At 39.9% G+C, this 12,884-nt stretch overlaps 1 protein-coding gene across 5 annotated transcripts in view; it reads left to right on the forward strand.

The window, feature by feature from the left end:
* EPB41L4B (erythrocyte membrane protein band 4.1 like 4B) overlaps nucleotides 1-12,884 on the forward strand; it is a 170,556-nt gene that overhangs the window by 148,129 nt on the left and 9,543 nt on the right. For 3 of the 5 annotated variants that reach the window (XM_027680162.1, XM_027680191.1, XM_027680171.1), the window contains one exon: nucleotides 12,399-12,467. The exons of 1 other annotated variant lie outside the window; for it this stretch is intronic. In XM_027680162.1, the coding sequence (XP_027535963.1) occupies nucleotides 12,399-12,467 (69 nt within the window). Of the gene's footprint in view, nucleotides 1-5,136; nucleotides 5,156-12,398; nucleotides 12,468-12,884 lie in introns of those variants that run through there. One more of the 5 variants, XM_027680199.1, reaches the window with a different exon arrangement.

A 12,884-nucleotide genomic window follows, 5' to 3' on the forward strand; every position in this document is an offset into this window, starting at 1 on the left:
GGGTTATGAATATTACTGTAGCTTAAAAAGGAAAAAAAAAAAGAAAAAGAAGGAAACACTACCTGTGATCTCTTTCTTCTTCCTCCACATAAAAAATGTGATCATTCCATGGCAATAGCAGCTTTCTCTTTTGCTTGAAATCAACATCAGAATAAGTGAAGGGGATCAAATAAAAGCAAACATATTTTAAACTCACTGGCATCTACATCCTACAGCAAGCTGAGAAGGCAAATTTTTAGCAAATCTTTTATAACCTGTGTATTGTTGTAAATCAGGTCTGATATGTTCAATCATACTTTTGCCCAGTATCTTTTTTATTTCAGATTTTTGCTTTACTTTTTAAGTGAATGTATTTCATGTTCATGTCCTGAGCAGCAGTAAGCAGGTATGACATCTGCCTAAGAAGAATAGAAGTGAACAATAGATAGACAGGACTTTTCAGATGCAGAGTATCAACTTTTTGTACTGGCTGAGTCTCCTTTTCCACTCTACAGTAATCTGTGTGATAGAAAAATGTTCAGCTTCTGGGTAAAGTCTGTTTGAAACTAGGTATATCTTTTTATGTTTGCTCTCAATGAGACAAGTATAGTGATGAAGCTATTATGTCTCAAAGTCTTTTGATAAAGGCATATTAATCACCTTTCCTTTGGCCTGAGAAGTACTTTATTCCTTTTGTCTCAGCAGCTGTGAAGTTCCTAATATCTCTTCCTCACTGATTATTGACAATTTCATTTAGACTCCAGTGAGTAGCTATTGTGCGTTTATTTTCTTTTCAAACAACTAATGAATTGATATACGTGTAATTCTAATTCACATTTTTCCAGTGTGATAGCAATTGTGATGCTAACTGCTTGGCTGTTCTGTGGAATTTCAATTGAATGCCTCCAAGCTCCAACAGAAAATGGAAACATCTGCTTTCCGAACTGTTTTTTGGCTGGCTGAGTGACTCAACTTGTAAAGCCAGCAAAAAGAGCAAGTAAACTTTCTTTTTATTTACCACTCAATTGAATAATCAGAACTGATGGTAAATATTTTTCTTCTTTTTTGATTAAAGTAAAATCTGGTTCTCTACATTATCTCTCAAAAGCCTGTATTTTGGAAAATTCTGAACCAAATGTCAGAGAGCATTAAGAAGGGTAGAGAGAAAGATCAGGCCAGTTTGACATTTTTTCATTTTAGCAATTGTGAAGTGTTTCAATTTCAAGTAATGTTTGATAATTAATTTCAATGAACTCATATTTCCAACCAAAATGTCATTTCTAAATTAGGCACCAAAAACTCCTCTGACAAAATGCTGAGTGAAAGCTTTTAAAATATATCTTTTTCAAGTATAGAGAAAATTAAATCAGCACCAACTCTTTTGTAACATATTTAGTTTGAATAAATAGGCATTTTCTGATGAGAATTCCTGAGCAGGAGCATCTTTTCTCATGAACAGCAAGTGGTACCTAAGTGACCAGAGATTTTCTCTTGTGGCCCCTCTACTGATTTGTCATCTGCTTTTTACCCACAACTGTGGGAAAATCCTCTACTGAAACATAATATATATTTAATTTTCTGTAATCTCTCTACTAGCAAGCAAAACCAAAACAGAGACACAATCATTGACTTGTGAGATTTACACCCAGACAGATCTTTTGCTTTGACTTTATATAGAGCCTAATACAGTTCTTATAGCTCAGAGGATTGGCAATAATAGAATAACCAATAAGTTATTCTGAAGAACTGATGAAATTGAAGTTTGCATAAACCTAAGCATGTCTATGGTAATTCCACAGTTTCTATGTCTTGTCCCAGATATGTATATCATAGAAAAAAATTGTAACTTCATCGTGAAAGGAAGAAAATAGGAGTATTATCTATCATGGTAAATGGACTGAAAACCACTGAACTCAGTAGAAAGGGTCCTCTTCTGTTCATTATCCCTTGTATCACCCTCTGAAAAACAAAATGCTAAAGGGTTTTGAGCTGAGGGAGAAAATTTCTACATAGGTAGATGTTCTATACATCCATTTTAAGCCTCATGAAGAGAAAACAGTTCTTGCGTGCTTCTCAGAGTTCTTTTGTGGAACTTGGCCACAAATGCATCACTATGGAAGAAATGTGGATTTATGGCTTGCTTTATGGTATGGCATTCTTCTTGGGTTCAGCAACCCAAGACCAAATGCTCCTACACTTTAGGAGACACAGCCAGTGAGGTCAGGAGAGTGAACCTCTATGAAACTGATTTAATGAGTTAATGTCATTTTTTGGTTCTTTGCCAAAAGGTTGTCTAGAGTCTTGCAAGTGCTCCCATGCTGTGGAATGCCACCTGGCCTCTTCTGGAAAAGTGCCAGATATTACCAGGATGGATTTTGATGAATGAGCTGTCCATGCCACCTGGCACACCAAGCCATGTGCACATGCTCTGCTGAGAGCCTTGTTGGCAGTGTTGGAGATGGGAAGTCATTTGCCAAGTCGAGTGGGCTTCTGACCACCTGAATTTGTGCACAATTTGGCACTCATGCTGTATCCAAGTTGAGCAAACTGTCAAAGTTAATAACCATGAAGCACAAGTGCATGCATCTAGATAGAATCCGTGTGTTTGGATCAGTGGCTGAGCTGCCCAGACTTCAGATAAAGCTTGTTCTCTTCAAAATATCTGTGGTCAGCAGAGCCCATGTTTGTGTGTGCCTCTAGAGCAATTTTATCCTTCATGTCTCCTGTCTTGCTGCTAGTGGTTTGGAAAAAGGGTTGAAGAAACTGTGCTTTCTCTTTTCTTTCTCACCAAGAACAGGGGTGGTGAGGCAGTATGGGTAAAGGCTTTTCTTCACATCTACAGTGTGGCTGAAGTTGAGCATGTTCCTGCACCAAGAACAGTTAGTTCCCAAGCTCATAGGGAGTTCCCTCAAAAAGCAGCAGGCATAGTACTGCAAAAGAAACACCAAATTCAAATCAAAACCCAAACCCCAATAATGAATCAGATTGACACCCCCCATTACCCAAGAAAAAAGAATATCCTGGGTCTTAGCCTTCATTTATCCCAGGGCTCTTTGAAAGAGATTTAAAAGTAATTCCTCTGAGCCCCCTCATTATACTCCAGTTATGAAGCTGACAGAACCAGTTTCTGCTCCTCTTACATTTTAGAAAAACTTCAGGAGAGGTTGCCAGACAACAGCGTTTTGGCCTTCTCGATCACCACATCATGCTGGGAAGGGGTCTTGGAGGCAGTGGTGTTGGAACTATGCCTCACAAGAAGTCCTCAGCTCCCAGTTTGGCTTCTCTGTGAGCTCCTGCTGGTATGGCCAGGAAGTCACTGACTGGGACCCAGAAACTGCTTGTGACATTTTATAGGCAGTGTATTTCTTCCCCTGAAGAAGTGCCACAAGCAGACCTCCTGGGAGAGGACTGTCGTTGTTTGGCCTTTCTCCCATTTCCCTTTTCCTTTTCCTGTTCACTGCAACATTATAATCTTCTTCAGCTGCCTTCACAGAGATGTCTGTAATAATGGATCCCCTGAATCCTTTGCCCGATAAACAAATTATGGGGAAGCAGAGCTCTGCTGAAGTGATAGAGCAGCCTTCTGGCATTGAAACTGATGTCATTTGTGGGCCAAATGGAAGAGTTCTGTACTTGTGCTTTTGGTCCAATGGAGAAATTTCTTCTGTAATTAAGGATGGATGAGAGTCAGTTATGTGCTAATAGCCCTAATTGATTCGGATTATCCATTGGCTGGAACTAATCTCTTTAGCCGTGGGACATGCTTGAGTACAGTGTCTCAGATTGGGAGACTGGCTTGTAGGGCAACATCCCACAGGCACGGAGGCATCTGATGTGTTTCATGGCACTGAATTGGTGAAGTATTACAATGCAGGCATTTGCATCTGTAAATGTATATGCCTAATGAGTTCTTGTATTTGAACATAACAAGATTTTACTTGCAGTGAAGACAGAACCTTTGTTTTTATGTAATGCTTGATGGCTGGCAATATGAATGATTCCACAGCCAAGGGTGTGAGGTTATGAATAAACAGGGTGGGGTTTTTTAGCATTTATGACAAAAGATTTGCTAGGTATTGGATTGGATTTATTCATGCACGAATCTTAAACCAAGCAAAACATTGTTCCTTATAGACTTTCAGTTTCTACTTGAGTTGTTCTTATTGATAGGATCAAATAGTTTTGTATCCATTACACTTAGAGAAGCAATGCTCTGCTTCCTTGATGCATGTTGGAAAGGGTGACATATTATGATGGGAAATTATTATTTTCATATAGAAGCTTAATTTAGAGTAGCAAGACAACTGTAGCACAGCACAGCAGTCTTATGTGAACTCTTATGTGAACTTGAGGAAATCATAATTCATGAGAGGTCACCAAAATTTGTAGGTACATACCTAGATTAAGGCTGCAGTAGTCACTGGGACTAGTCACATGCTGAAGTTGAAAATACACTCAAGTGTCCTTCTGTATAGATATATAAATAGTGCACCCGTTTGTAATTGTAACACTTTTTCTGCAGCTCCACTGACTTTAATCTACCTGTGCTATTCTTTTCCTTCAGAATAATGAACTGTATAAACTCCTGGGGATTTTGGCAGAGCTCAATAGCCCAGAAAAAATAGGACAGAAAATTAACACAAAATATTTCTTACTATCCTGACATTCAAGGAGAGTGTGATGAGTTGAGTTTCTGGACACTTAAGGACCTTCAGCCAGCTTTTGCTCTTACACAAGTAGACATTGATTAAAGTAGAGAGACAAACTATTTGTTTGTGTTGAACTAGGGTCAGGCAGTACACTGTTTGTGTCAATCTATCATAACTTTTCAATAGAGGAATGTGATCCTGAGAGTTTTTAAAAAGTGCAAGTATGTTATGTGGTTATTAGTCAGCCTTTGTTGCAATGTCCCTGGGTTTGAAGTCTCCGTATTAATAAGTCATAGCGAACGAACTTGGGTGATTGGGTGCTAAGCTGTCAATGTCTATTCTTAGAAATAATCAGTTGTGGCTAGTGGTGAGTTTCCATCTGGTACGAAATACATGTACAGTGTGCTTGCTGGTAATAATATTGGGAAATACATAGCTTACCTGGGGCATTCTCAACTGGCAGGAATTACAATACTCATTTCCTCCTCTTCATGTTATCCATCTTTAGTGACCTTCTATGACAACAGCCTCCATCTGCAGGGATGCCACTTGATTTTGTTGGCTGTGCATGCAATCTAGGCACCTGCCACGGGATCACCATTGATTTTATTGGTAAAGGCCAAGGGGCAAAAAAGGTAACTTTGCATTAGCTGTCCTAGCAATGCAACTAACTTACTGTGCAGCAGCTGTTGGAGAGCAACCATATCCAGTGGGTATACCTACTGCTTTTTCTTTGCTTCATTTCTGTGTTTTAAACAAAGACCAAGCAAGCGCTGCAATCTTTAGTCTGCATTTTAGCCAACGCACCAAGACTGTGACATCATTTTGCCTTGCCACATTTTCCTCAGTGGATGGTGACTAGGCTGACAGCCCATGCTGAGGTGAAGTTCTGCTTAAGCTTGCTCCCCTTCACAGCATCAGTGAAAGAGTACTGAAAGTCCTGAAGACTGTGAGAGCATGAACACTGTCTTGTTTTTGTCACATCTGAATTGTTCTTATTCTGTATCTTTTTGAAGAATGTCTTCTCAAAAATATTTTCATGGCAAAGTTATGTTGTAAAAATGATCCAGGACATACATTTCCTTCCAATGTGCTGTACAGATGCTGGACTGATTTAATAACACTATTAACATTGCCCTCATCCTCTCCCAGTACCTCTGAAATCCCTTTGCTAGCAACCCATAATTACAATCCCTAGAGCAAAAATCTACAGAGTATTTTATCTCCAAAGGTAGCATAGAAAAGATACTAGCACCAACAAAATTTGTAGGGCTGCCCTTGCAAATTGGTACAAAAGTTGACATGAAGATTCAGGATTTTATCCAAGGCATCTTAACTACTGTGATTTAGGTAGACCTGCTTGTAAATAGCATATAGTTTATACTGTAGCCACAAACTATTATGCGTTAAGTATCTGTGAAATGCTGTAACTGCAGCAAAGCCAAGCTTTAGCAGAGGCTGAACCTAGTACATCACTCCCATGAACTCCCTTGACATCCGTTTGGAAGACAGAAGTCGCTGGAGCACAGTCAAGGAACCGTGCAACCACCTTCTGACAATGCCTCTATGTTAGGACAGATTCCACACAGTCTCTCTAAGAGGGAGGAAAATACCAGGAGGAGAGTAAAGTATTAGCCCTGTTGTACAAGCAGCTGGTGAGACATCAAGAACGTGGTGTCTACTGCCAGGTCACATTCCAGGACAGATGGACTTATCCTGCAGCAAGGCCCAGAGAAGGGCTGATGTACATCAGTGAGCAGTGGAATGGAAAGTTCACTATTTGAGGGGACCCCAAGAGAACTTGTCTCAACAAATATACCATGGGATGAATGTGACTTCCAAAGGGGAGTTTTCTCAGTTTACCAAAATGAATTGAGTGGTACCCATGGGGTACAGTACAGCAGTCCTGTGGAAACACGCACCAAGTCAGATGAGTCAAACAGTTGGATTCACTTATGTTGCTTCTTAGGAATCAATGAATGTTCTTGGAAATATTTCCTTGTACTCCTGTCTCTGCTAGTTTTTTGCAAGATGAACAAGGGAGACCCTAAGACCAGATGGAGCTATGAGGGAGGTTCCTCAGAGGAAGTAACAGTAGGCAGGGAGGTTCTGAACATGTAGTGTCTCCCTCCCTGGCTTAGCAGCTTGCGCAGAAACCCATCCTCTTCAGAACTTCACTTTTGGTGCCTCAGGGTGTTTTCAATAGTACATTTCTGCTGAAGTGCGCTCTTTAATGTGTGTGAACACTGCTGACACTGACACCTGGATATAATTTCAACAACTAGAAGAAATCCTGCATGCCCTGAAAAGAAGGTGGCCTGTGATTCAACGTGTGTGGATTTGCACCAAATGTGGTTCATCAAGGCATTTAGTTCACACAGCCTTTTTCAAGAGTGATTAGCCAATAGAATTGCTGATTTAAGTTTCCATCCTGTTGCACGTTTGCTGGACTGCACTGGTTTGGTCTGATTTTTGCCCTGTGCATCCTGGCAGTGATTATACCTGACTACCTGTCATGCCGGTTATGTTGCCACATATGAAGGACGTGAACTTAGGTTGACATGATCCAAATGTTCGATCATTTGAGCCTGGAACTGCTACCACTTAAAAAACATTTTTTGTCCATGGCAGTATTGCATGGTGAAAAATACTAGAAACTCTTTCGTTTTACATTTTCTGCCTCATTATTTATTTCAGACACTGAAATGGTATGACAGCAGGCAAGGAGCTTTACTGAACAATTGTGGAGTCCAGAATCATAACACTGGTTTTGGAAACCAGGCCTAATGGTTAACTGGTATTTTTAAAGTCATATTAAACGTCAGGACTGGGAAATGCTAGTGCAATTAACTCCAGAAGTTTCGGCTGATGTCCTTTTCTAATTTGATGAGCAGAAACAAGTCTCTGTGCTGTATAAATGTGATGGTATCCAATTTACACCATGTATTTTTAAATAAAGCACCACAGAATATTCCTCTGGCTGTATGTGTATCCTGAGGGTCTTATTATGACACCCCTTCAGGTGTTAGCAGCTCTGCCTCTGCTTGCTGCTATGCACGGGAATCTAGTGAAGTGTTTGGCCTGAAGTTTGTCTTCCATCTGGCCAGTATACAAAGTGACACTGAGATCACACATTTTCACCATCATGTTATAAATACCTCCAGTCAAGGTGCAGGAGATGGAATTGAAGTGTCAACTGCAGAAAATGTTACTGGAGCTTTGTGAAAGGAAAGAAAGTTGTGCCAGGGCCATGAATACACTACTCCAAGTGTAAGGGAACATATCCATATTAAGCCCACTTCTCCCAAAAGTAGTATTTTTTTGCCACAGCAAGGACATTTGTAATATTCCCTTCTGATAGAGATACCAAAGTAGCTGATTTTATATCATTAACATGACAAAAGTACTCTTTCTTTGTCTGCCTCCATTTCCTTTTGCTTTTATGAGAAAGTTACAGTTTTTTCTCCTAACTCATCTACAAGGTGTTTCAGGAAAGCATTTGTTTTTCCTGAGATTTTAAATTCTACCCAGAAGAACTCTTTGCACAAATGCAAAGAAAAGGGGAAGGTTCTTGCCCTTTTGTCCTTTTTCTCCCTTCACTCTTCTTCATTCTTCCTTGCAGTATAAATATCAAGAAAAATCAGTGCTGTTAATTCTTTGTGGCAAAGATGTCTCCAAAATATGTTACCCCAATGGACAGCTAATAATGCAACAAGAATCTGAGTACTAGCAGTAAATCATCCACAGAGAAATAAAATTTCACTCATTTTCCCACAAAATCGATGTGACTGTTACATTTGACTGGTTTTCAGATTTTGCTCCTTGAAGATTACTTGACCACTATATTTTCCCTGAGACTACTCTGATCCTTTTTGTATTATTCTTTTCATTTTTTCTTTCTTTCTTTTTGTTAAGAATCAACTGTTTTTTTAAGCTCAGTAAATTTTCACCTTGCCAAGCTAAATATTCCAGACAAGGAGCTACTTGTCCAAAGTAGTTCTGCTATGGTAATGCACCCTGACCTTTCAAGCAAAGGGCATTTGAGGTTGTGAAACAAGCCCTCGGCATGTGAGATGCTGCTGGAACACCAAACGCCTTCACTACCCTTTCGTGCCATGCCTCTGCAACCTGACAGTTACTTACGGGACCTGCCTTAAAGGTTGTTTTATGGTTGTGACTTTGGCTGCAAGACTGTTTTCACTCCTGCAGAGAGAGCAAGTGTGCTTGCAATCAAGTTTTATACTTAAAAGCCTGTTTGTGCTGTTATTAAGAGCACAGCTCTAACCTCTAATTGCTCATGATATTTCTGTAGCCCCTTTTGCTCCTGTGGAAGGCCCTGGCTGTACCAGAACGTGCTCATCATGTGGACACAATTGCTGCTCCATCTGCCATGACAGGAATTGTGCCCAGCTGTAAACTTCAAAGATGTTACTTGTTTTCTTTCATACCAAAGCAGACAGCAGACTTCAGCTTCTTGTCCATACATTAGCAGCTACTGTGTTTTGCTAGTCTGAGCAGCTACAATTCAGCTTCATGAGAGTAGTCTGCCCAGAATGGTGGTCTGCACAGAACTGCCCACCTCCTCTTCCCTCTTCCTTTTGCCTCTGTGTCTGCCATCCCAGGGTAAAGTCTGGAAGCTGCTGAAGGTCTCCAGAAGCTGGAGGAACTGCAGGTTTTCAGCAGGTGGTGGAGTTGGCTCTGCTCTTTTTCCTTTCTCTGTTCCCAGGTGGTATCTTTTAACTGATGCTGCAACAGCAGGGAGAAGGAAGCACCCTGGAAAATTTAAGGGTCTGCTTCTGCCATGTGAGTTAGGAGATATTTAAAGGTATGGTACGTGTTCCTCCTAGGACACGGAGAGAGGCTATGTACTGTGTGGGGAATGCATAACATTTAGGTTTTGGTTAGGGAGTTGTTTTGCTTTCTGAGCTACTCTGAGAGTTTTGATTTCATGCAATAAACTCAGTCCCAGTGCAAGGGTCAGGAAGAGACTCATATATGACACTGCTTTCCTTGTGTGGGGGGGTGGGAATTACAGGGTTTTCTTCTGCCTCCCAGGTGCTGACAACTGCTACTGTTGTCAGCACGCTGCTGGCATGGTGGACATGCAGGATAGTTAGGCCAAAGTATATTCCTGAGTGAAAAGACCTTTGAAATTTCCAAATGAAGTTTCATATAAACCAATTGCTTAACAGGTGCTTTCCACACTACTGTCTCCCCATCCTGCATATCATCTGTCTGAAAAGTGTTCTTGAATGTATGGGGTTTTTTTTTGCTCTTGTATGGATGAAGATGTTGTACGTACTTCCTACTCAGAAGAGCCAAGCCATCCATAGTTAAGAACTTCTTGCCAATGTTGAGGAGGCAATAACAATGTTGTCTCTCTGCCTTGCCTATGGAAGCTGGCAGCAGCAATCATAGCAAGGCCTGGGCCAAACCAGTAAACTCTGTTGTGCCATTTGAGTAACAGTAGTCTGTTCTCAGAGGGGAAAAAAGGATGAGAGGAAGAAAAAATAAATTCTAAAGGCTGAGCATGATGTTTTCTGTTTGTCACTCTTAAATTGAACACAGTTATGTTTTTTCCCCCTCTGTTCCCTAATTTCTGATTTCAGTTTCTTTAAAAGGCTGGAAATTGATGGGTTTAGAACGCAGAGAGCTTTTAATTTGTCGAAATTGTCTTATTCCGCAGATTAAATGAGCACAGCTCCCTGAGAGAGGGACTCACACTGAAAACTAAACCAGATTAACTGTTTCTTGTCATGTTTTGATATGTAGGCTGGCCTCATGCACATCCACAGATTGCAGTGCTGATTTTGCAAGAGAATATTCTGCATGACTGTGTGTCACAGCATGCAATCAGGGCTAATTCCTGTTATGCGCCTCTACTCCCAAACCTCTGTGGACTCTTGAGTATTATTCTGCATAATTTTTCTTTCCTCATTTAGTAACTGTGCTTCGTTTCGTTAGTGAGACTAGCCAGCAATATAAGTGGGATTTCAGCTGTAGAATATCAAACTCATAGTGCACATGAGCAACCAGCTTCCCATCCCTGTTTGCCTTTGGCTCAAAGATTTTATTTGTAACTGAGTACACTTGTACTTAGTACTGTAACATCATATTGTAAACCCTTAATAACCTGAGAATGTCAGCCTGGGCTCATGGGTATTTACTGTCTCTCAAAGGAGTGAGACATGCTACAGCTGTTGACAGATTTGGCTCTGGGTATAACATAACATAACAAACTTGTGAGGAGCTATTTCATCAATACAACGAGTAGGTTCAATCAGCAATACAGTACCCTTACATACACTTTGCTAACAGACACGAATATAGGACTATAAAAGGACTGTGAAGTTTTCTTTACCATGTTTGCCTAGAAAACTGTGATTTAAAATAATTTCTCTCGCATAGTTGTTTGTTCATTTGCGCCTGTGTCATTGACTTACAAATACCTTTATTCTCTTAAAAGGTTATTTACATGCTTAACTGTATCTTTGATATCCATACTCCTTGTGTATAAGAAGCCTGACAATTAATGCTAAGCTTAATTCCACATTTGCAGAAGTTGGCCCACAGGTGGCTGTTAATTTCCCTTGGTACCCATATAAGCCAACGTTTCTGTTATTTTACTTACAAAATAAACACCATACATTTACTTAATTATATTTGATGTCATAATTCCAGGTTTTCCTTTGGCCTACAGGGGCTCAGGGCCCTCAGGGTAGCTTTCCTCATTATTAAACAACTGTTGTATAGCTGTAGTTAGTAAATTATGGTTGAAGACATGCATTAAAACAAATGCACAGCAGTTTCTATAATAAAGTGAAAAACGCACCTTTACGGTGAAAAATGTAGTTTTTCCAAAGGGAAAGCGTGAAATGCAGTTCAAAACTGTTACCTTTGTTTGCTATTTTGTCCTCCCTTTGAATGAATGAATAATGTCTGCATTTTAAAGAGGAAAATCATGAGAAACAGCATTCACAATTAAATGGGACGGAGATTGTTGCTGCTTTTAATACATTTTTAATTTCAGCTTATGTTTGAAACCACTTTAAGGGCAGAAGTGACTTGCAGCAGGGTCTGGTCTCACCACAGACTGTATCCTCATGGACCAAGTCGTGGGAGCTTTCATGCTTCTCGGCAGATGGATGTCTTGGTCTCTTGCCTCTGTGTCTCCATGTACTTTTCAAAAAACCCTCCAAGGGTCATCCTTTATCTACAGCCCTCCTCTGAATACAGGGCCTTGTAGCTGCCTGAAACAAACAGCTGTCCCCAGTGATTTTTTAATATATGATTTTCTTTCAATCCCACCTTATGTGATTGTTTGTCTTTGGCAGCAACAATGAAAGTGACCATTTGGAAGTCTAAAATATGTAAAGCACAAGTTCTTTAGCCAAAGTTCCTCTACTGCAGAATTTGCTCCTGCACTTCATATTGCATATTTTAAAATGTAATGCTGGCTGAAGGAAGCAGATAATAATCCAATGGCTGTTGACAGAATTGGAAGATATATGGTATGCAATCAGCTCCGTATTTGCACAACAGATTTAATTACATGGTAAAATTAATTTATCAAGTTTTTGTATTTATGCTTTGATTATTCATCATCAGGTTTCTGTATGCATTTTTGGAGGGGTCTTTTTTGGTCTAGTCCAAGCACTGCTGAACTGCTCTGATTTGTTGGATATGTAGTTGCAATGCTTTGCTGCTTTTTTTTTTCTTTTGCATTTTTATGCTCTGAAAGTAACATCTTTTTCTTTATCTTTTTTAAAGATAAAGACATTCCCTGCTGATACATCTAATCCTTTTTTCGATCCTTTTACAACAGTACCACAGTTTTCTGTAAGTAGAACGTGCAACTAAAAAAACTGTGCTTTAACACAATTCCAACTGATTTTTTAAGTGTCAGAAATCTATGCGCTAAGTAGTCCTCAAAAATAAAAAGTATAAATTCCAAGTAAAAATTAGAGTATGAATCAGTTAAATATTCCCATTATACAAAATATTGCCTGCATTCAGACATTGCTGCTTACTAGACAGAGGACTAAGAGTTAAAGGTCAAGGCTCACAACTAATGAAGTTGGTCCCAAAATGTGCTTTTCAGGGCTGTAGAGGACACTTGTGAAGCTCCATAGCATCTTTCCAAGGAGCAGTAAGGGAATGGGAAAACTCAGTCCTCTGTCTAGCAATTGCATGGCCTCTTGCCTGAAACTGCCTGCTGTGCCATCACAAAGAGGGCCCTGATTTTCACTGAATTTA

The sequence above is a fragment of the Neopelma chrysocephalum genome, unplaced genomic scaffold, assembly GCF_003984885.1.
Source record: "Neopelma chrysocephalum unplaced genomic scaffold, ASM398488v2 Primary Assembly neopelma1_22b, whole genome shotgun sequence".
Lineage (NCBI taxonomy): Eukaryota > Metazoa > Chordata > Aves > Passeriformes > Pipridae > Neopelma > Neopelma chrysocephalum.